Consider the following 24,499-nt stretch of genomic DNA (forward strand, 5'->3'; position numbering starts at 1 on the left):
AAAAGAAGCTCAAAAATGGCGCTTCTTTTTGCGCCCCAGAAGTGGCGCCGCGAGGTGCTAGTTAAGCACTCGCGTCACTTCCGCTGCGCGACGTTCGGATGCTACACGTCTGCAACGTCAAGATGGCAGCGCCCATGTGGAACGGGCGCCACCATTTTGTACGTACCCAGTACGTACTAGGGTTAGGGGCGTGGTTTATGCACGCTCTTTCCTAATCCTAGTATGTACTGGGTACGTACTTTACGCCCGTTTATAACTGGCCTAAGTACTTCCTCAGATGCAAAAAGAGGGACTTTGGACCTATACAGACAGGCCAAAATAAATCTGCTTTGGGTCCCTTTGGAGGTATGCTGTTTAAATGATTCATGCGTCATAAGAGGCCAGAAGCTGTGCTCCAGTCCTTAGAACTGGAACATGGCGTTGGCCCAGCTTTCGGCCTCTTAGGACACATGCATCAGTTAAACAGCATACCTCCAAAGGGACCTGAAGCAGCTTCATTTTGGCCTGTCTGTTCGGGGCCTTTGTTTACTTATTCCTTTCTGCCTTAAGGTAGAGGTGGCTTTTACCAAAGTGAACCTGTTCCAGAGATCCAAGGTGCTACTTCAGTGATATTTAAAAAATACCACCCTGAGCACCTGCTTTATCTCATTTTGGAAGCTAAACAAGGCTGGGGAGCCGATGTGGCTTGAGCATTGGACTATGATTTTGAGGATCAGGCTCCAAATCCCCACTTGGCCATGGAAACCCACTGGAGACCTTGGTTGAGTCACACTCTCTCAGCTTCAGAGGAAAGCAAAGGGAAACCCCCTCTGAAGAAATCTTTACAAGAAAACCCTTGGTTCACCTGAGAGCTGCCATATCTCAGAAACGACTTGATGGCACACAAAAACAAACAGGATTGGTAGAATGAAGTCTCTCCTTCATGGGGCTGCCGTAAGTCCAAGTCAAAAGCAGTTAACAACAAATGTACCACCAGGAGCTCAATCTGGCAGACATGATCTTGTTCCCCGTTTTTGCTCCTCTCAACAATCCTGTGAAATAGGTGAGACTAAGAACAGCCAGGGTGGCATAGTGGTTTGCGCATGATTCCCAGCTTGGCCATGAAAACCCACTGGGTGTCTTTGGACATGTCACATACTCTCAACCCGAAGGGAAGGCAATGGCAAACCTCCTCTGAACAAATTTTGCCAAGAAAAGCCCATGATTCACCTTAGGGTCACCGTAAATCAGAAACGACTTAAGAAGAAAATGCAAGTGAGTTTTTTGTGGGGTTGTCGGGCTATGTGGCCACATTCTAGAAGAGTTTATTCCTGATGTTTCACCAGCATCTGTGGCTGGCATCTTCAGAGAATGCTGGCATGGAAGAGAGGAGTATATATATACTGTGTGACTCTGTGTAGGGAGGAGTGATTTCCATGGGAATCTGTGTATTGTTCTGTTGTTAAATGGCAAGGGTCACACAGTATGTATATGTATATATGTGTGTGTGTGTGTGTGTGTGTGTGTATACACACACACATGCACACAGACACACCCCTCTCTCTTTCATGCCAGCATTCTCTGAAGATGCCAGCCACAGCTGCTGGTGAGATGTCAGGAATAAACTCTTCTAGAACATGGCCACATAGCCTGAAAAAAAACACAAAAAACTATGGATGCTGACCATGAAAGCCTTTGATTTCACAAAATGCAAGTGGGCCAAGGTTTCATGGTTTAGTTAAACCTTTGCAGTACTAGTTCAATACCTTAACCACTAGGCCAGGTGGCTTCTCTTAACTGGTTCCAAAAGAAAGTAAAGAGTGAAAAGGAAGCAAATCAATGAATGAAGTGGTGTGTGTGTGTGTGGAAGGTTTTTCCAACTGGGCAAAATAATAAAATGAAACATACAACACAGGCAAAAGGAAAGTCTTTTTACTAGGAAAATAGAAGACCGTAACACATCTCTCAATATAGTTACAATATTACCAAAGGAGAAACCCAAATATTTTAAAACACGGGGTTTTTTAAGTTTTGCAATAAACCATATTCTGAAGGGTAGAAAATAACTTACATCAGAGTCTGTATTTTGTTTGTTGCCTCCTTGCTTTTGCATTCCCCTGGCCTACCAGAAATAGCTGGATTTTTTCACTGCCCATCAAGAACCAGTAGCAGGAAAAGAGAACAGATGCTTCTTCCATTTTATTCTCCTGCACTTATTGTAAGTAAAGCATCCCCCACCAAACCCCAGAATTGAGGAAATCATTTTTAACTACATCTCCCAGAATCATCTGAGCTGGGAAATTCTTAGAATTGTATTCCAAAAAAAATAATTTTACCAAGCCATGCTTTTCTCTGCACACAATCCCATTTTCATGGAACATGGCAGCCACAGAAAAATGGCCATTTAGATTTCCCAACAGCATCAGTTGAGTGAACAGTTCCTTGTTTGACAATGGATATGCAAGGAAGACTGACCATGAAAAGGATTTCATATTCCCAATACACACATACACACCGTCTTTTGTAATGTGATATACAAATTCAATTCCCAACCTGGTTTTAAAAGTGCCCAGTATGTCTGTCACATCAAACCAGGATGCTCAAAGCGGTATCTCCATGGGCTAAGCCTCAAAATGATTATTAAATATAGTTGTTAAAAACTACTTTACATAATAAGTTAATGTTATTAACAAGAAAACAAATGCAAGATGAGGAGTGGAAGAGTAGGAAAGTGCAACAAATGAACACATGTTGTAAGGCAAAAAAGAGGGGAAATCCCATTATAAAATGGATGGAACACTGGATGACGAGTTTTGTCCCTTAGAGAAAAACACACTGAAAGAGACATATTATATACCAAATTTCTTTTAACAAAACAAGACAAAACAAAATTTTTAACACCCAACTATCTGCTAAGAGTATGGCAGAGGAACATACATATACACAGTTCTTTATTCAACAAGTATATTTTCTATCACAGTATAATCCCTTAATTTTACTAAAATTATATTTTTGGTATTTGCTTGTCAAATATCGTGTTATGATTCATGTGAATGGAAAGTAGCCCTGGCCCACGTTTCTGTATCAAGAAGACTCTAATACACCCTTCCCCAATCCTGTCATCCAGATGCCCTGGACTACCACATCCATCATCCCCAGCCAGCACAATAGGTGGGTGCCAGGTTGGTAATGGCCAATTGAAAGCATCTAATTCTAAACACTTTCCTCCCTAGCCACTTCTCAGATGTTTCCAATCAGATTCTGAAAATGTTCAAATTAAATCTGTTTAAAATGTGTCCTTGTATATTTATATAGTTTAACTACTTACTGGCACAAATACATTTTTACCCCTTTTGGCAAGCAGGCCAGCACCAAATGCAACGAATCTGAAGTGCCAAATATAGACCTTGCTATCTTATTGTCACTTCAACACAAACTGCAAAGGGAAGAATCAAGAAAAATCTGTCCACAGTGCATGTCGGTATCTAAAATTTTGCTTTAACCACAAGTCTTCAGTACCCAACTGTTATGTGAAGACTTCCTCGGTCAAACAGGGAACAACCCTCACTTCCCTTTCTGCCCATATTCTCTCATACTTAACTTTTTGCAACTAACTGGACTCCCAATTAATTCTCTGCACAAAATGTTTCTGTGCAGCTATGTAAACTATTAGACATACGGGTACAGGTCAAAATCTTTCAAAGCAGCTGTACGCATAACTGACCTATGAAATGTATTCTATTTGAGTTATAGGGGTGCACTGCTTGACCCAACGCATGCCAAATATCATCTGTACTACTGCATGGCATCAAGGTTGTTATTACCACTGGAAAAGCCCACACCATGTCATCTTGTATTTTAAGGGGCATCATGCACCTGGCAATACTTGCTATTAAACAAGAAACTGCTTTCTTTCAAGGGACTTGTTGAAACTCCTTTGTCCAAAGAGACATTTGTTGGAGGTAGCAAATGGATTTGTGTAATAAGGTGCTCTCAATTTTGGAATATCTTACCCAGAGTCTGGGAGGAAATTCTTTTTAGTCGACAACTTCCAGGATCCCTCATGTTGGCTGTGAGATTCTTAGAAATGTGGTTCAAAAAAAGGAACTTCCCAGTGTCTGATCTTATTTCACATTATTTTCATGTAATTTTGTGATAGTTTTCTATTTGGTATTTGCTGAAGATTTTAGGGCTAAGATAACACATTCTGTTATCCTCAATTTCAAGTTGCACTGTGCTTCTGAAATTTCAAACTAGTGGCTATACAGAATTTCTTTCAGCCAATATTATATTCACACTTTTAGATGGGAATGGACACAACAAATTGTCTTGAGAGGGTTTTTTTTTGTGATGCACATTTAAGATTTACTATTCCAAAAAGATCAACTGATGTATCTGTGTCTTCCAAAAGACCCAGTTGAAACTATTTTAACTGAGGAGTTTGTAGCATGAAGAATTGAAAACTAATTTTTGAAGGCATGTACCAAACCAAAGCTTTGACATTTTGATAGAAAGTGTTTCTGGTGAGCTGCAATGAACTGCTCACATCAAAGACACAGAAGTGAGTATGTGGGAAGACATCCCCCAATACTGAAGTAGAGAGATAAGGGGATTTACTGGAGGCTGTGGATCGGAAATTAAGGAGTGCAAGTTATGGAGAGCAAAAATTACTCGAAAAGTGAAGGGTAAAAAAACATACTGCATAGGTATGTTAGTGGCAGTGGACAGACTAAAGGACCACTGGAAAACCAACACCACACATGACTTCGTAAAATTATCAACACACTTAAGTCACATAAATTCTGGATATTTAAAACATGCTTTCCAGCAATCTTAGGGGTTTTCCCCCTACAGAAGAAGCACACTTTGTAGAACTCACAAGGAGAAAGTTGCATGGACAACTCAGCATGTTGCCTGGCTTAGAAAGCAGAAAGCCCCTATGCAGAGTAAATCTGGCATTGCCTGATCAATGCCACACAATTCAACACATTTGAGAGCTGCGAACACCCTCAAGGCCACAAAAGGGAAACCATAGTATATAAAGGGACAGAGAAATAGGGCGTTTATGCATTCAGCAACATTAAAGAATTTTCCCCAGGACTTTCCAAGTTACTGCTTATGAAAAATAAATCTCCCCAAGTAGAAAAGAACAGCAAGCCCAAAGCCAACTACAAAGTCAGCAACATTGCACTGTATAGTCCCTCTATGGGTACTGGGATTATGTTCTTGGTATTTTATTTTTAAAAGATGATAGGTGGAAGTAGGTGTGGTCCTCCAAGGCCTAGTAGAAGGCACAATGTGCAGCCCCCAGACCTGGAGCAGTTGTTCTCCAGTCTATAATAACAGGATGTCAAGGGAACATTTTTTCTTCTGTGTGGCTCTGCTACCTTTGCCATACAGGTTGTAAAGGGAAATTTAAACCATCATGGAAGATTTTCTATTATTTCTGGATAATCATTTCTTTTACAAGAGTACAGGCCATCAGTGGAAAATTTCACACCTTGAAGCGATGGTTATAGGGACAGGTTAAAAATGTTTTTTGGGGGGAAGGAGTAGGTTAAAAAGGTAATGTTGCAAGAAGTCTGAACACAATCTTGATTTGGATTGTTTTCACAATGGCTCTGGAAAAGGGTTCCCTGCAGAATTTCAGGTGCCACCTGAGAAGTGTGCTGTTTGGGCAAGTCAGCTTCTTTTTGGTGAGTAGGATGTAGATGCTGGCCAGTCATACAAGTCTGGTAGAAAGGAGTCATACTCATAACTCCAGACCCTTGATCTTATATACTGGTTCTTGTCTGCAGGCTCAGGATAATGAAAAGCCATGTGGTTGGCATATAAAAATTCCATAACCTGGAGAGGAAAAAAAAACCCAATTATTACCTCTATACCAGCTTCCCCCAGATGTGTTGGATTACAACTCCCATCACCCTCAGCTAACATCCCACATCTGAATGTTGCTCTAACATGATCCCTGGATCCATCCAGTCTAACACTGGGTTTCCTGGAGTGGCCAACCAAATGGCTCTGAAAATTAACAAGAAGATTTTGTCCCTGGCATCTGGTATGCAGACATTGTACTATCTTTGTATGTGGATACTTCTATATAAAGATCACTGCCACTTTAAAATCCTTGTCCAAACAACTCAAGAGGACTGTTCTTACTGCATGTAAGTATTTCCATTTAATGGAGTATTGGGATGCTCTACCTTGCCTCAAGCTCCTGAGAAGTATTAGGACAAACTCAATGGTCTTTCAGGACATAATCTTTCCAATGTTTCTGCCACCCACTCAAATGTACACTTACTTTAACAGCAATGTTAATGGAAACTTCTCTGATGTTAGACAGTGCAGGATAAAGCAGTCCCTCAGCAAGTTCTTCCTCACTCAGCTGTTCTGTCAAAGCCTTTTAATACAAGATAGGGAGAGGAAATGTTACCCAAGAGAAAAATTTAAACTGGTCAACTGTTGCAGGACCTGACTCTAGCTTCAAATGATCCAAGACAGCATTTTTAATAAAATTAAAAATACAAAATTAACTGCATCTATGTAAAACAGATTAAAAGTTAGCTAAGGTTAGCCTAAATTAATTCTTCACTAACTAGTATTAATTTCATTGAAACTGTCCTATACTCTTAGGTCCAGAACACACTGCAGAAATAATCCAGTATGAGATCGCTTCAAGTGCCCTGGCTCAGTGCTAGGGAATTCAGGTCACTGTAGCTTTGTGAGACATTTAGCTTTCTCTGTCAGAGCTTTGGTGCCACAATAAACTACAGTTCCCAGGATTCCCTAGTTAAAGCAATGTCAAACTGGACTATTTCTGCAGTGTGTTTTGGGCCGTACATATTATTAAAAATTCCCTTACTCATTTATGTTAATGTATAAATGAACCTTCAATGCATTCAAATTGACTTTCACTAATGTAATTAATTATTGTATTTGCTAATAGTACTGAACAACTAAATTTACTGTGTTAATGAGTGCAGTCTATTTAATTTCCCCATGCTCCTGAGAAGCAAAACAGCAAATAAAATTAGAAGCAGTTATAACAAATAAAAAGTCAACATAGGTTTACCAGAGTCTAGAAATATCAGCAATCCAGAAGATTGAATGCCTGGTGGAATAAAAAGTGCTCAAGAGGAACTGAAAAAAACATCACAGAGGGGATCTGATACATTTCCTTAACCAAGGAATGGGACCATCTGGGTGTGACCACAGAGAAGGCTCTTTCTTGCCCGCCTTTTAGCCAAACACACCTCTGCTGCTAGGATGTACAACAAAGCTTCCCTGAAAATCTTAATGCAGAGGCAGGGAGAGGCAAGAAGCCTGGTTAAGTAAGCCAGGGACAGGTACCTTATGGCATACTAGATGTAGAATGGACAACTTTGCAGTCCTTTAGATGTTATTGGATTGTGGATTCAATTGGCCCTAGCCAACACAACCAATGGTTGTCCCTATTGGACACAATGGGGGTTGCAGTCCACCACCACCACCACCACCATCATCATTTATTTATTTATTTATAGCCTACCCAATCACAAAGAATCTGGGCAGGTTACAGCAATAAAAATACAGAGAAAACAATAAAATATGATTAAAGAGAGTGACGTAAGTCACAGAATTCACAGCTAGACCTGATGGAACTGGGCCTGTCTTTTTCACTCTCTCCCAGGTCTGATGATGACAGCTGGTATGGAGGGAGGGTTCTTCTTCTTGAGGCAAGAATTTTATTTAATTTTAATTTAATTCTTCTCATTAAATTTAAGAGAAGAATTGGTGGACAGAGCGACGCAAGTCACAGTGAAACAGGAGAGGAACTAGGAAGGGAAGGCCTGCCAGAAGAGATCCGTCTTAAGAGCCTTCTTAAAGGCTGTAAGAGTAGAAATGTCGCAGATCTCCTTCGGCAGGTCATTCCATAGCTTCGGAGCAGCGGTGGAGAAGGCCCTCTGGGTAAATGAGGTTAGTTTAGATTTTTTTGGCTGAAGTAGATTCTTCCCCGAGGACCTTAAGAGTGCGGGATGGACAGTACGAAAGAAGGTGTTCCCTTAAGTATTCTGGACCCAAGCCATGTAGGGCTTTAACTGGAAAATAATTGGCAGCCAGTGAAGGGATTTCAAAACTGGTGTTATGCGATCATTACGAGAAGTATCTGTAATTAACCTGGCTGCTATATTTTGTACAAGTTGAAGTTTCTGAACTTGGCACGAGGGTAGTCCCATGTAGAGTCCATTACAGAAGTCCAATCGAGAGGCGACCAGCACATGTACTGCTGTTTCAGGTCTCCCAGTTCCAGGAAGGGGCGTAGCTGGCATATCAGCCGAAGCTGATAACAAGTGCTCCTGACTGTCGCATCCACCTGATCTGTCAGGTGAAGAGATGAGTGGTCCCCAAACTGTGCTCTTTAAGGGATTTTGGACTTCAGCTCCCAGAATCCCAGAGCATTGGCCAACATAGCTGAGGCTTCTGGGAGCTGAGGTCCAAAATCTCTTAAAGAGCACAGTTTGGGGACCACTGATCTAGAGAGCCAGAACTTGCCTGTCCCTGTCTGAAGCTGTTTAAAGAACCCTTCAGAAGTTTTTGGACAATAGTTTCCACAAGTCTCAGCAAGCATGGTCAGAGAATATTTTCAAAATATCTGGAGGGCAAGCCCCAATCCTAATCCTAGCTGAGCTCATGACCAAGCACCTCTGTTTTTTATTTCTTTCATCTAGTTCAAGCACATGTGCAGATGTCCACTCATCCTCTTAAGCAAAATAAAAATGCAGGCACATTGGGAACCCACACTTAGTATTTCCAATCTCAGTCTTTCCACTTTGGGGAATGGTGAAATAGCAAACACATGTTGTATTTCACCCACCAGACATCTCACACAGCCCATTAAGATCACTCACCTTTGCAGCCTCCAAGAAGACTTTATCACTAATGTGTCGAACACCACTGAGAATAACAGCAAGGGCAACACCTAAAATACAGTTTGCAAATTACTTGGCAGAATCATTTTGAGTTACTGCTGTGTATGACTGCTATGTATGAAATTGGGGAAATACACTGGTGTTGCTGTACTTTTGCTCTGTTGTCCTTACTCATAATCTAAGGTAAATGTTCATCCCTACATCCTGCAGGGCTACAGAAACATAAGAGTCCTTTTCATGTGCACTTCTATCAGTTCAGTTTTTTTTTTTTAAAAAAAGCCAGAAATTCAGAAAGCATGCTTCTTTATTTTGAAACCTGTGCTCATTTATTTATATTAAAGATCAGCAACTGCAGCAAGTCCAGGGGCCAATATCCTCACCTCCAGAACTCTCCAGGAGCCACATGGACTGCCAAAAATGCCCCAGTCCAAAAAAGTATAATAAATTGTCATTTTTTTAAAAAAAATGGAAGGGGGCTGTGATCTATTTAAAATATTAATTGCTGCTCCTATAGGATTCAATCAGAGGTAATTCCTGGCCAAAAAAGAGACAACCTGAAAATCTTGAGGAGTTGAGGGCAACAAGAACAGCTTTGGGGTTCTTGCCCATTCTTGAATTATAACTTCATTTTGGAGAAGAGTATTACAAACGTTTCTCATCTCATCCACCTCCACAAATCACCTGCTCAGCAGTTTATAAGCAAGCTCAATTTTACAGACCTGGCACTGAGTCAGGAAAACTGAAGTTTTCTCACCTCTGTGTGCAACAACAATTTGTACATATTATTTATGCATAAATATTCACTGTTTTTTAGAAGCTACATTCTCACTATTTTCTAATGTAAAGGAGGCCACACTCCTCAGAGAGAGGCCTAATGTTTCCATTTCTCTATGGCAGACAAGCAGGCAGCACAAAAGTACTCCTGCAATCCTGGAACAGAAAATCATGTGTCTCATAACATACATTCTACTGCCTGTATTCACATTCCAGTGAGCAGCATTCTTGGTTCCAGTTGGCACAACTTACAAATGATCAAGCATTGTGTGTGCATGTACTGTGCCATTTATTAATATGACAAGGAGGCAGATTTACTGGGATACTGATGGGCCTAGATAAATAGACAAATAAATGTCTGTCTGTCTGTCTATTTAAAAATATTCCTATCATGCTCTATATCTCACAATCTCAGGGTGAACAGATGAATAGATAGATGGAAGGAAGGAAGGACAAGCTAAAGGAATACACAATTAGGTATGCTGAGAGAGTCAGAAAACAAATAAAATGAAGTATTCCTTCACATAATGTTCAGTTAAACTATGGACCTCATTTTTATAAGCTGTCGTGGCAGCTACCAACCCAGATACCTTTACAAGGGGATAGGAAACAATCATGCTGGATAAGGCTACTGATAACTACTAGCCATGATGGCTGTAGTGACCTCTGGTCTCAGTGACAGTATGGCTCTAATTCAAAGTTGCTACATATCTGTTTAGATTTTTAGGATGTCTTTAAATCTAAATTTAAATCTAGCTTCTCCATCTTAAAGCAATGCTTTGGTACAGGGAGCAAGATTCCCATGCTTTACCTGGAAAGATGTAGGCATTGTTTCCCTGTCCTGGTCTGAAGGATCGCCCATCGCTCAGCTTCACTGGCTCAAATGGACTGCCACTTGCAAACAGGCAACGCCCCTGTCAAGTAGAAAAAGAGGAAGAGACACTTTTGGAAGCCAGTTCTGCACATATATACACTATTTATGGTACTGCATAAACAGCTGAAGACTCTTCTGTTTCAATATTGTTCAGGTGGGATGAGACTTTTATAATGTGCTGGACTGTGTTGTAGTTTTTTTTAATGGTCCACCTTTTTAACTAGTTTTTGGAAAAAAAATAATTCAATCACTTTTAAACTCATGTCTTCTGTGAATTTTAAAATTTGTTTTCTAAATTTGTTGTAAGCTGACTTGAGTCCCAAATTGGAGAAAAGGTGGAGCAGAATAATAATGGCAGCCTGCATGGAGGAATTACATACCAGTGTTCTGCTGCAAGTTTGTATATATGATTATTTGCACACTGGACATCTGACACTCCGTTTTCTACACCAAGAGGGTGGGCTGTCTGTCTCTCTATTTAATGTATATGCCACCTTTCTCCCAGAGTGGGACCCAAGATGGCTCACAGAAGAAAATCACTTAACACCTAACTATTTGAAAAAACAATTAAAATCATCATGATTAAAAATGGGATTAATTTATTTAGGAAGCATATGATTTAAAAAAAATAAAGGAAGCACACACTCCAATATGAAGTTTCCCTAGGAGTGATTAAATATTAAAAGCCTGTTTTTCAAAAAGGTCTTTGCTTGCTAGAGAAAGGAAATTAGGTAGGGGTCCAGCCTAGCTTCCCACGGAAAGCCATTCCAGAGGGTGGGAGCAGCCACTGAGAAGGCTCTCTCTCATGTTCTCACCAAGCAAGCCTCTGATGGTGGTGGGACTGAGAGAAAGCCTTCCCAGTAGATAAGGATAGGTTTACAAAATGCGTAAGAGAAGACACTTCCTACTAGGCATATCTACTGAATATTCCCCCATGGCAGAGGTGGGAAATCTTTGGCAATGGAGACAAATCTAGCCTTTTGGGTTTCCTGATAAGGCCGTGAGCCTTTTTCATGACATCATCTCTTGATGGTCTCCCTACTTCTCTATGAGATATTTCCCATCCTAAAAAATTGAATGGTTTCTTCTCATGCTTAGTACTGGCTAAAACACATTGGCACTTTGGGGTGGATGAGATCCTGTTCCATCATCCCCTCCACAGTTGGTTAAAGCTGAAACAGAACCACCCCAAATGTTATCACTGTACAGCAACAAATCCTCTTTGATCTTGGAAGCTGAACAAGATCACACCTGGTCAGTAACTGGATAGGGGAACTCAAAGAAATACCAGGTGCTGTAGGAAGGAAGGCTATGGCAAAGCACCTCAAAGTATTTCTTGCCTAAGAAAACCTTATGAAATTCATGAGATCACCATAAGCTGATAGGCAACTTGAAGGCAGACACACACACGCGTTGGTTGACATATTTAACATGCAATAGATTTTGTATGTTGTGGGTGCATTACAAAAAAAGCATTGCAAAAAAAGCAATCTCTTGATCTGCAAAGTGAGAAGGTACAGCCTGAGGATGATTCATGCAATCTAATCAAACTTGATCTAATCATTAAGTTCAGCTCTAAACTGCCCAACAGAAAAAGAACCATAATGTTGTATAATATCTTAAAAAGAAATCCAAAAGAATCAGTAGATCTTGGTAAAAGGAAAAATAAGCCATTATTTGTTGCTTGTCTTATCTTAGAGTGCTTCCTTGTTTTATTACTCTTATTAGAATGTACTCATCCAAATTGATCCTACCCTGGCTAATGCATTGCCCGGCATTATCAAATGAGCAACAATGAAAGAGTTCCATCATTCAGGTAATCTTATAGATAAAAGAACATCATGTATAGTGGTTCAAGTAAGCAAACCAAGCTGTACATCCCAAAGGAGAGAACATTACAGTGTTTTAGATTTTATCGCCTGTTGTTTTAATGGATAAAATTGTTTAATTCTTTTTTAAGGTGTGTGTGTGTATATATTGTATTTTTTGAAGGTTGTACACCGCTTTGATTGTGGTAACAAAAAGTGGGATATAAATTAAAGTTTTATTTATTATTTATTTATAAAAATCTGTACTTGCCTCAGTTAATGTATATGCCTCCTCAGCAGTACACTCTGCTTTTGTTGTAGGATTGCTCAGTGCAAATATGATTGGTCTCTGATTGATAGAGCCCATTGCTTTGATCACATCAGGAGAAAAGAGGCGCCCGGCACCTGCAACCCCTGGAATTGAATAATATAAAGAAAACAACAGCTTAAATTTTTTTAAAGAGTCATACACATCCAATAGAACCATTCAGAACACAACAAATATCTTTATGCTCACACTGGCATCTAGCCTGGACACAGAACAGCCCCTGTGAAAACATGCAGGCATGTGTCAGCCTTTCTTCTAACCAAAGTTATTTGCCAAGTTCCTACTTGTCTCACTGCTAACAGAATGCAGAAGCACCAAACACATTGCATCAGAGTGCAAATTTGTATGCAAGAAGCTCTTGTCTCAGTAGATTCACTGATGCACCTGCTAAAACAGTTGTCTTCATATGATGGTTGGGGGCTTTCCCTAAGTATGTATAGTCTACTGTTGCAAGCAAGGTGCTTGAGCTGATAAACCCATAAACTAACCCAGAAGAACACTATTTATGGCTGACACATACAATTCTTCCCTTTGTTTTAAAAAAAGCCATCTCTGATCAAAACACTGTGAGAAGACCTTATATACTACCTCAAACAGGTTGACAGTAGTTAATGCATTGAGTTCTGGGTCATGAAAGCCTGATTCACACATTCATACATCTCTTTTTCCAAATCTAACAGCTCAAAGTGCATGAACTGTCTTTATGAGAACATATCCTTTTTCTGGAACCAGGAGACCTGGAAACTGTAGTACATGCACTGGTAACCTCACAACTCGATTTTTGTAATGCGCTCTACATGGGGCTACCCTTGTGCCTAGTTTGGAAACTTCCAACTGGTACAGAACATGGCAGCCAGACTGGTTTCTGGAACACCTAGGAGTGACCACATAACACTTATATTAAAATCACTCCACTGGCTGCCTACTGGTTTCCGGGCACGGTACAAGGTGTTGGTTATCACTTTTACAGCCCTACATGGCTTGGGTCCAACTTATTTAAGGAATCGCCTACTTCCATATAATCTGCCCCTGTACACTCAGATCCTCTGGGAGGAACATATTGCAACCCAGATCCTCTGGGAGGAACATGTAGCAACTAGTCTGGTCTTTAAAGGTTCCTCCCAGTGGACTTTCTCTGCAACTGCTCCCAGTCACCTGTCGGACGAGATCCATCAAATTAGCAACCTAGACGCCTTTTAAAAAGCTGTCAAGACAGATCTCTTCCAGCAGGCCTTTCCAAAATAAGTCCTCGGCCACATAATGATCACTCGTCACACCATGGATATTTGTGCTATGCTACTACTCTGCCCATGATCATTCGATTTTTATTTGATTTTAAAGTGAATTCTGTAATTTTAATCTTAATTGTTTAATTTTTTTGAGGGGTGGATTGTATAATTTTTTGAATGATTTTATATGTTGTTTGCCACTTTGATTGTTTTTCCAAAAAGTGGGATATAAATAAAAGTTTTATTATTTTATTATTATTATTATATCAATCCACATTCAAGCAATATAAAAAAGTTTACTTGCAGTTTTCAGTTTGTGCTGTGGTCCACTTGCACATGTAAGTCACCACCTAATTCATGCATATGTGAAATAGTTCCAAGTGGTGTTAAATACACTTAGTGTTGTACATGCATATGTAGATCTATGTTTTGTTACAGAGGGAAGAATGTTAACAATAGTTTTACTTTAATGGGACTGGTGTGGTACAGGATGGTCCATGTGGCGACACACTCAACTCCTGAAAGATTTCCACAATGGCTGTCCTGTTGACACTGCAGGTATACATAAGCAAGTTGTAACTCCCAAAGAGCTAATGATAAGTCACTGTGTGGCTGGTGACAAGAATCTACCACATGTATTTGAAATTAAAAGCACGATCTAATCCTGCATCATTTGCATCAGATTAACAACCTGGTGTATGAAGAGTCCTAAAGACTCACCAACAATGGCAGATGGTTGAAGTACATTCACTGCCTCCAAGAAGCTCTTTGGCACCTGGTCTGGGGCTGGGTGGGTATAGGGCTCTTGATTGGCATCTACAGTTTGTTCTCGACCCTAGAAGTATTAAAATAAAATATAAAATCTTGACAGAAACAAAACGGTGGTGTGGAGCAGATGAGACTATGATCTTCCAAACCATAGCTGATTCTCACCTGAACCAATAAGCCGAATTTGTCAAACATCCATATTTTCTTATAAGCTTCTTCTTTTGAAAGGCCACTTTCCACCATAGTCATGACTATGAGATTGGCAATTCCAAGGGCAGCCTGGCAGACCAAGGAAACATGGAAAACATGTCATTTTGCAAAGCTGTTAAGCAATCACTGTTTAATCAGTTGGTCAAATGGCTTTCAAAACTGAAATCCAAGTACGTAAATAGTGGTGGATAAATTTTCTGAAAGATGCAATTACCTCCCACAAAAGAGGAGTCTGGGTTACACTCTGTAACTCTTTGTGAGCTCAGAGAAGACTGGTCAGCACCTCTGACAAATCCAACATGCATATTACAATACCTCTTAGAATCCCCTACAGCATACACAGGTTTGGGATAATTTATGATGAAGACAAGTACATGGAAACCACCAGATTAACCAAAATAAATTAAAGGAATCTGCACACTCCTAAAGTTTACAATGTGTAAGATAGCTGCCCCCCAAAAGCTGGATACACATTTTAGTAACCTCTGTAAGGATGCAAAGCGGAGTGGACCCTGGAGCCCTGCCAGGAATCAAACTCAAAACCTTGTGGTTTTGAATGGCTGCAGTACTGGCATTTAACCACTGCACCACTAGGGCTCCTTGTTGCACTAGCAGAAACCTCTAGGAAGATTTCAGCTGGAGTATGACTACAACTCACAATGCAATCCTATGCATATTTTCTTAAAAGTAAACCTTTCCATATTCAGTGGAACTTAGCTCCTGGCAAGTATGTACAGAACTGGTGCTTCTCACCTTCCTCCTTTTAAAACTATAACATGAGCTAGCTGCCAAAATTCAAAGGACTGTGGCAACTCTAAAGCAAAATGTGGTGCAACAACTGGGTGAACACACGGTGGGCTGGAACAAGTTGGAGGTGGTATTTTGCAGACAACTGAACACCTTATTCCTTACTGCAGTTCCTGCACTTCTTCATATTTATTTATTTGTGGCATTTGTTTATCACCTCACTAGGGCCCTTCAAGATGGTGTAAAACAAGCAAAAATATTAAAAACACTAAGTACATAAATAAGAACATTTTAAAAACAGACTTAAAATCTCTCTTTTAAAAATAGCTTTCAAACCACAGTCAATTTAAAAGAAAAAAAGACAAAGCATCCATTCCAAATTTTAAGAACTGAACACTATGTAAAACAGCAGTTTTAGATGCCCATGGTAAACACAGAAGGCACTGAGCCAGACTGACCTCCTTTGGGAGGAAGTTGGTCAGTGGGAATACTACCGCAGACAAAAAGCTGTCATATCTACCCACTAGTCTAACCTCGCAGGGTGGCAGAGCATGCAGCTGAACTTCTGCTGAAGGTCTTAGATTTTAGGCAGGCTCATATAGATAGTCTTGCATATATCCTGGCCCCACAAATCATTCCCATAGTATACTGGGAGATCCATAAAAAATAGGGAGCTGAACTCCTGTCTTGAATGCACAACTCACCTCTCCTGCACCAAGGAACAAGATCTGCTGCTCTGCAATGGGTTTGCCAGTAACTTTTTGCGCTGCCAACAATCCAGCTAAGACCACTGCTGCTGTTCCTGGGAGGAGAAGCAAATCTCTCTGAGAACAGCCAGAAAGGCACACACAGAAATATCCAGCCAGCCAAAGAGAATCAAAAAGGGTTTATTGGGTATGTGCAAGGTGACTAAAGGGAGCCGTTTACCCTGGATATCATCGTTGAAAGTGCAATATTTTTCTCTGTATTTCCTTAAGAAGCGGAAGGCGTTATGGTTGCCAAAGTCTTCAAACTGAATGAGGGTGTTTTGACCATACCTAGAAATGTGGCAAAATAATAATTTTTTAAAAATCTGTTTAACCAGAACAAAGGACCTATTTTTTTCCTTTTTTTAATTTTAATGTTTATTGATTAAAAAGACATACAGCATAAAACATGTAACATAAACAAATACATACAAACCCATTCAAACCCAAATCTATAAACTTTGTATGTACATTTACATTATGTAAAAAAAAAATACATGTCAAATTCAATAACAAAAGCAATTAAAAAACACAACCAAATATCTAAAACATCTTACATTAATACGTACCATTCCTTCCTCCAACCTTTCACCTTCTCCAATATCAAACCATTACCTTCCCTTACCAACTTTTAGCATATACTCTCCTCTTATTATTATTATTAACTTTTATTTATAAAAATCTTGAACCTTCTTATCGTTAAACTTTCTTTACTCTTTCTTTCTATTTTCTACCTCCCATACCACCATCCTTCCTTCATATCAACAACCTTACTCTCCCTCATACCTTCTTTGCACATCTTCATACCCTCAATCATTTAGTTTTACTTCCTTCACTAATCCTACTCCTTCTATTTTCTCTTCACTACCATTTCAGTCTTATATTCTGTATTTAAATCTTCAGTTTTTTCAATTCTCCTCATTCTTACCATTCATACAGACTTCCTACCCATCAATATTTGTCCTCTATAATGTGATTTTGTATGCTTTCCTGTTTCATAGTAAACATTCTTTTACTGGTTTAGATGTTAAATGTTGAAAAATCTCCCCATCTTTCCCCCCCCAAGAACTCTATTATTTTCCCCCACTCTTTACAGAATTGCTCTTTTGATTTATCTCTTAATAATTGCATTAATTTGTCCATCTCCAATATATCATAAAATTTATGAAGCCACTTTTCTTTAATTGGAACCTCCATATTCTTCCACTTCTGAGCAAACAATATCCTTGCTATTGAAATCAAATGAAATAAAATTTTCATCCATTATTCCCAACAAGTAAAATTCTGGTTTTGGAATAGCTTCAATTCTAATATTTCATTTAACATGTTATTAATCATATCCCAATATTTTCTTGCCTGTTTACACCCCCACCAACAATGGGAAAAAGTTCTTATTTCTTTTTTGCATTTCCAACACTTATTGTTTTTCAATTTATAAATTTTTGCACTCTTTTCCAGCAATAACTACCATTGGAAAAATATCTTATATAAATTTTCCCATAGGCACCGAGAGACTGTATATTTAATTCCATTTACTCCTATTCTTCCCCATTGCTCCATTTGTATTGAATGGCCTATATTTTTGGCTCTGTAACTTTTTCTTTTTTCATCTTATATTTTAATAATGTTCCATATAACTTCCCAATTATTTTCTCTTTCTTATCAATTAATTTTTTTCAATTCTGTTCTTTCTCCTTCTTTATTGAACCCATATAATTTTTGTCCATTATAAATCTTTCATACAATTGTCTACGACAGGGGTAGGCAATCTTTTTGAGCTGGGGGCCGGGTTGCTGTCCCTCAGACAACTGGGAGGCTGAAGCCAAAAAATAAATAATTAAATATTTTTTTTAAAAAAAATTGAATATATAAATAAACCAGGACAAATGTAGGACAAAATTTTCAAATGGAAGACACTTTTTTTAAAAAAATGGAGGACACGCAAAAAAAATTGCTGATTTTTTAAAAAAATGTTAATATAAATGCATGTTTCTGAGGCTTCTATAGACAATTGCCCCCCAAAGGCCCTGGCGGCAATCGGTGGCAGGACTGGGCTGGGGCCGGTCCCAAGGCCTCGCCGGGCCGCATCCGGCCCGTGGGCCGCAGGTTGCCCACCCCTGGTCTATGAACAAACCAATTTATAGAGTATCCTTCTTCCTGTAATTCCTCTTTAGATTTCACAATTAATTTGGGTCCTTGTTTTTAGGATGTTTTTATATTTAATCCAACTTTCTTCTCTGTTCATTTCCTTTCTGTAAAAAAATGTGTAGGGGGAGATCCAGGTAGGCATTTTTGGTGTGATTCTCCTTTTATATTTGTTCTAAATTTTAATTAGGACTTTTCTAATACAACAATTTGAGAAATTTTCATTTTGTCTATCTTTAGCATATGCCAAATATGCATGCCACCCATATCACACTCCACATCCTTCCATTTCTAATAACCTGTTATCTTTCAGTATTATCCATTCCTGTATCCTAAAAAAGCAACATGCTTCAAAATATAGTCCCCCCCTCCAAAATGAATTTAGCTATATCTCTCTGCCAATCTTTAAAGATATTCTCTGATGTTATAGGCAACATATGAAATAGGAAAAGAATTTTGGGTAAAATGAACATTTTTATTGTTGATATTTTTCCTATAAGAGACAAATTTAACCTATTCCAATTTATCAAATCTTTTAAAATCTTATTCCATAATTTTGTATAATTGTTTTGAAATAGTTCACTTGTCTTCCTGGTAATTTGGATCCCTAAGTTTTAACTTTCTCCCCTATTTCCATACCTCCAAATTGTTCTATCAATTCTTATTCTTCTTTTGGCACATTTTTAGTTAAAATAATTTATTTGTTCTTATTAATTTTGCAACCTGTAGCCGATTCAGATCTCTCTAATGCCCTTATTAATATTTCTGTTTTCCAATGGGTCTTCTGTCATTACTACTACAAAATAATAATTGGGAGGGGAAAAACTTTCACTGCAACAAGGGACCTATTTTCAATATATACTAATACTCTGCATAGGCAGCAGCAGAATGTGGGGCAGGGGATTGATCTCTCTCTAAAACTAGGCTGCCTTCCTGAAATCACCTGGTAAAATTATTCCCCCAAGACTCCTGTGCAGTTGTGCTTCCCCAGGAATTATTCTCCAAGATAATTCCCTGGGAATTATCAATCAGGAACTATTAAATGATCAAACCATAAGTAATAGAAGGATAGTGATTGTTATTTAGTATAACAAAGGTTGCCTGCAATCTATTCTACATACATTTACTTTGGAGTAAGGTACAGTACACTGAAAACATGGAGGGTACTTTGAATTACACATGGTGCTTCAACATGTCTTTTTGTTCAAGGACATTTCCATGATGTGTGGGTATGTGCCTTCAAGTTAACTGTTGACTTATGGCAACCCCATAAATTTCATAGGATTTTCTCAGGCAAAGGATGGCCTTAGTATGACCAGGAGCAGCCTTTCATTCTCTCAGGACACTTTCTCCAACATTTTCCTTCTAAAACAAGGGTGGACAAGCTCCAGAGGTCCAAGATCAACAATAAGACCCCATGTTGGATTACGAATACTGGGTTCAAAACCTTTTTTCCCTATCTCTGTAGAGGACCAATGGAATCAACATTTTATTAAGTAAGACCATTGATTTATCTATGACACAGCCCCCCTGCTCTTTAATACAAGAGACTGCCACACTAGCCTTCCTTGCAAGGTTCTCAAAGAAATTGTGTAAGAAGCAGCATTACCATGTGGAATTTATGTAAACCCCCCCCCCTTTTTAGTATTATTAAGATTGCCCAAGTGTTTGATCCATTAAAACTTTCCAGTCATAGAATCATAAAGTTGGAAGAGACCACAAGGGCCATCCACACCAACCCCCCGCCATCCAGGAATGCGTAAAGAATCATTTATTGACTGGTACAACTGCACATTTGGGAGGGGTACAACTGAACTAATTCAGGGTTTATACCTGCCTATGATGGCTTCCATGAACTCATCAATTAGGTCATCATAAAGCTGTGAGCGGTCTCGTTTCTGGTACAGTCCCATGTAAAATGGGTCTTGCAGAAGTGTCTAGAAGTAAAAGGATGAAAGGAAGCTGTTAGATCAAGCCATAAACAACCAACTTATTTTGTTCTATTTGCTGGAAAAGTGGACTGCTGAAAAAGACATGAGTCATGCTACCTGGATTTAAACCACTTATTGATCTGTTTGAAAATAACCAAAGATGACTTCTGGGGAATTGTTGGAAAGAATTTGCATTGAAAGGAGAACATTTTCAGTTGTAACACCTACTTGGTGATATGTCCTCCCCAAGGTCATTTTTAAAAAGCTGTTCTATAACTGTACTTTTATCCTGCTGTAGGTTTTAATTTGGTTTTACATCCTGAAATGTTTTTACCCTGGTTCCAGATTTATCTTGATTTCACATTCTGTTTTTATTATCATTGTGATACAGTGTTGCCTTATTGTTGTATTTTGTAATTTTTAACAGACTGTACACATCTTGAGAACTCTGGTTAGTGGGTGGCTTAAAAGTTTACTCAATCAGTCCATCAGAGAAAATATTAACAATCAGATTCTATTCTGTTAGTATAAACACATAAGTTGAAAAAGGGTCAAAAGTCAATCTTAGTAGTTAAAGCAGGTTTGCTTGGCTGAAGTGCTATAGGTACCACAGCCAAAGAGAGCACAAGAAAGGCCTTCCCTGGCCATTTTTGACACTGGCTACACAATACCAAGTCAAACTTGGTGGTTTCCCATCCCTGCAGGTTTGCCTGGCTGGGACACTACGGGTACCATAGCCAAGCAGAGCACAAGAAATTTATTCCGTCCATTTTTGGCACCGAACCACTGCTAAGCAAGAATAAATAGAATTTGATGATTACAATGATGTTAGTTTCTATCCCACCTATTTCCCTAGCTCTGGGACAATTAGAACAGATATAGGCAAATTTGGTTAGGTTATCTCTCATGGAAGTGGTGGGTGCTATGTGACCAATACGTTACAGGTGGCGCTTTGTAGGGACAGGGGGAGTTGGCAACATACCTGATTGTCAGTGCCAACATCAATGCACACTGGCAGGCACTTATCGGGGTGTATTCCTGCACATGCAGTATACAAACAGAGTTTACCAACAGAAATTCCCATTCCATAAACACCCAGATCTCCAAGACCCAAGATCCGTTCTCCATCTGTGACAACGACAGCCTTGAAGGAACAAGTGGAAATGTAACTGCATTAGAAACACACACAAAAAGTTAAAGCAATCGTGTTATAAACTTTTACATGATCTTTTTCTTCAAATAAGAAGTAATGTATCTGTGGTATTTAGGACAAAGCAATTATTTTCATAATTAAACTTAGGCTTGGCTTCCTATGCTGCTTGGTGGTGAGATCATTACCCCAAAACATTTCCATGTGTAGTAACAACAAGCCTTGCTTCAGGCAGTACCTCCCTAACTACAGTACAATGGCTTCAGCACAGAGAGCTGTTTGCACAACGGGGACAAATTCAGGCACTAAATTCCTAATATCACTGAGGAACAGTTGTTTTTGAAAATGAATGTCCAACACACTGCAACCTCAACATATGAAAAAAGCATAAGCAGAGATCAGTGGAATAAGCCCATATCTTTCATGGAGAAGGTTTATGGTTCAATCCTTGTCAGCTCCAATTAATGGGACTCCAAGATGAAAGGGTTACAAAAGATCTCTGCTTGAGGTCCTAAAGACCTGCTGCTGTCAAAAACAATCCCTAATATTGGACAAGACAGCTTGAGAACACGGAAATTTTTTTAGACTACAACCCCCTGGATCTTCAAGTTGCTAGAGGATTCTGGGAGCTGTAGTCCAAAATTCAACTCTTCCAACCTATGGACAGACTCAGTTATCAGCTTTTGTTCCCAGTCCCTATATATCCTGTAGATGTGACAACTAAATAACTTTATTCCTCTTCCCTTGAGAATCCTGGGATCTGCAATTCAAAATTTAGGTACCTGATGGATAAATTCTGGAGAACTTGAAAGTCACTGCCCTTCTGTGGCACTTTAAGCTGGTTGTTAAAAAAATTCTGTGCATATGCACACAAATGCATACAGGCACACCTCTTTGCATTTACCTACTCTCCTATGCATGTCCACATCCCTGATAGACAGGTTAAAAAAATGGTTGTTCTGTGGCTGGAAATAATTCATGGAAGGTTGCTATTTTACACTGATACCTCTTCTGCATGGGGGGGGGGATGTGTTGCCGTTTAATCCGAATTTGCTATGAATAGCCTTCCTATCACTTTTTACAGTACAGACAAGCCTCAGTGTCACTGCAAATCTGGAAAAGCCAGGGCAGATCAGATTTTACTGTATATGGAGACAAGCCCTAGGTCACCAAAAAGCCTTCAAGCAGTGTGATTGATCTCTCTGCCCAATTTCAGGAGGAGCTTATCTGCTTTAGGCTGGGAAAGGGGTTTTTTCTCCAAAATGGGAAGCTGCCAGCAATTACTATGAAGGGAACAGGTTGCAAAGCTACCACCAAGTATTTGTCTATTATCTCCCATCTGAAAATATTAAGCTGGCATTAGGGTAAAAACAGAAGAGATATCAAAGCATTACCTTCACGTTATTTTCTGGCCAGTTGTCCACAACAGATCTAATATGGCCCCTATCTGTTATGGCTATGAACAATCCTCTGTAAGGAAATAAAAATGGAAAAACTCTCACCAGCCATACATGTAAAACGTAGCTTTTCTTTGCAGAAAACGGTTTGCTAAAATGCATCTTCTCTTTTAATAAACCACATGAAGTACAGTTCTTTTTAAAAGACAAAATTAACCTTATGATTTATAAAACACTGCATTATTACAAGCTTATAGAGTCAGGAAAATGAAAAATTAATCCAATGCCTCTTTCATCTGAAATAAAGGTAGAAATAATTCTACACATCAGCAATCAATCCTGGCAAGTATACTTAAGGTCTACATCCAAGGTGCAGCTCAGTTATGAGGAGAAAATGAGCGAAAAATGGTTGTCCTAACATATTTTTTCTTAGTGAACATGAATGCAAAATGATGCATCATTTTAAAGAAGAGGCTATTTAGTTATTGCATCATCATCAACAACAACAAACAATTTTTAACCTATAGTGAACAATGCAGAGGTCATAATTAATTAAATCTATGGGAAGGAAAAGTTGTTAGTTTGGATGGGTTGAAAACCTCATGCTTGGGCCCATAAACATAGGCATAGCTACATATAAAAGCAAAGGAGTAGGAATTGATTTCATTTGATGGGAAAGCTCCAAATGGTAGCAGCTGAAGAAAGGGTACAAAGAACTTTATTTAAAATACTTCGATCTCAGTTTAGCAACTCCAAAGGTGGCACAGAGCATGCAATGGAGTGCAAAACAGAAACTGAAGGAGAGTAGATGAAGAAGAAAGTTTAAGGTGTAGAGTACAGTGGAGAGGTTTAGAGAAGACCAGAGGCAAGAAACTGGCAGTGAAAGCCACATTTCAGATGTGAATTTGGACAAAAATAGCCAATTCTTTGGTGGCAAACTTTTGGTTTTTATACATACTACCATCACTTTCCACATTGGTTTATCAAGTTATTAAAAAAAGGTAACAAGAAGAAAGAAAAAGATAATTGATTTTCACTTTTAAGGGTGAGGCAACTGTCATTCTAATAAGCTCCAGAGAGAATCATTCAAATAATAATAATAATAACAACAACAACAACAGCAATAATAATATAAAGCTGTCCTTACTTTGGCCTCCTAAATATATGGCCATACTGGGAACATGCTAGGCCCACCGTTGGGGTATAAACAATCGGCATTAACTGTTCAATATCATCTTGCAATACCCTGTAGAATAACTTCTCATTTCTTTCCTGCATTCCCATGACATAGATGTATCTGTAAATGAAGCAGTGTGGAAAAGATTACATTTCTGGATACACCCTGGCACTAAGAAAATGATATGAAAGTGGAAACAAAATAATGAAAAATGCCTCCCATCTTCCATTTTGGTTGATCATTCTCTTGTGCTGTTGGTATCTTCTCTGGATCAAATAACAGGTTACACTCGGCTCAGTACTTAGGCTCCAACATTGCAATTTTCTA

At 39.1% G+C, this 24,499-nt stretch overlaps 1 protein-coding gene across 2 annotated transcripts in view; it reads right to left on the reverse strand.

Moving 5' to 3' along the window:
- Positions 1 to 1,895: 1,895 nt before the first annotated feature.
- Positions 1,896 to 24,499, reverse strand: part of ME2 (malic enzyme 2) — a 52,501-nt gene continuing 29,897 nt past the window's right edge. For both annotated transcript variants that reach the window (XM_042454387.1, XM_042454389.1), the window contains exons 4-16: positions 24,143 to 24,292; positions 22,993 to 23,068; positions 21,431 to 21,592; positions 20,351 to 20,454; positions 16,554 to 16,663; positions 16,331 to 16,428; positions 14,835 to 14,948; positions 14,622 to 14,736; positions 12,616 to 12,758; positions 10,474 to 10,576; positions 8,868 to 8,938; positions 6,281 to 6,379; positions 1,896 to 5,826 (exon numbers count right to left, since the gene is read on the reverse strand). In XM_042454387.1, the coding sequence (XP_042310321.1) occupies positions 5,662 to 5,826; positions 6,281 to 6,379; positions 8,868 to 8,938; positions 10,474 to 10,576; positions 12,616 to 12,758; positions 14,622 to 14,736; positions 14,835 to 14,948; positions 16,331 to 16,428; positions 16,554 to 16,663; positions 20,351 to 20,454; positions 21,431 to 21,592; positions 22,993 to 23,068; positions 24,143 to 24,292 (1,510 nt within the window). In that variant the 3' untranslated portion in view covers positions 1,896 to 5,661. The remainder of the gene's footprint in view (positions 5,827 to 6,280; positions 6,380 to 8,867; positions 8,939 to 10,473; positions 10,577 to 12,615; positions 12,759 to 14,621; positions 14,737 to 14,834; positions 14,949 to 16,330; positions 16,429 to 16,553; positions 16,664 to 20,350; positions 20,455 to 21,430; positions 21,593 to 22,992; positions 23,069 to 24,142; positions 24,293 to 24,499) is intronic.

Source organism: Sceloporus undulatus, chromosome 2, assembly GCF_019175285.1.
Source record: "Sceloporus undulatus isolate JIND9_A2432 ecotype Alabama chromosome 2, SceUnd_v1.1, whole genome shotgun sequence".
Lineage (NCBI taxonomy): Eukaryota > Metazoa > Chordata > Lepidosauria > Squamata > Phrynosomatidae > Sceloporus > Sceloporus undulatus.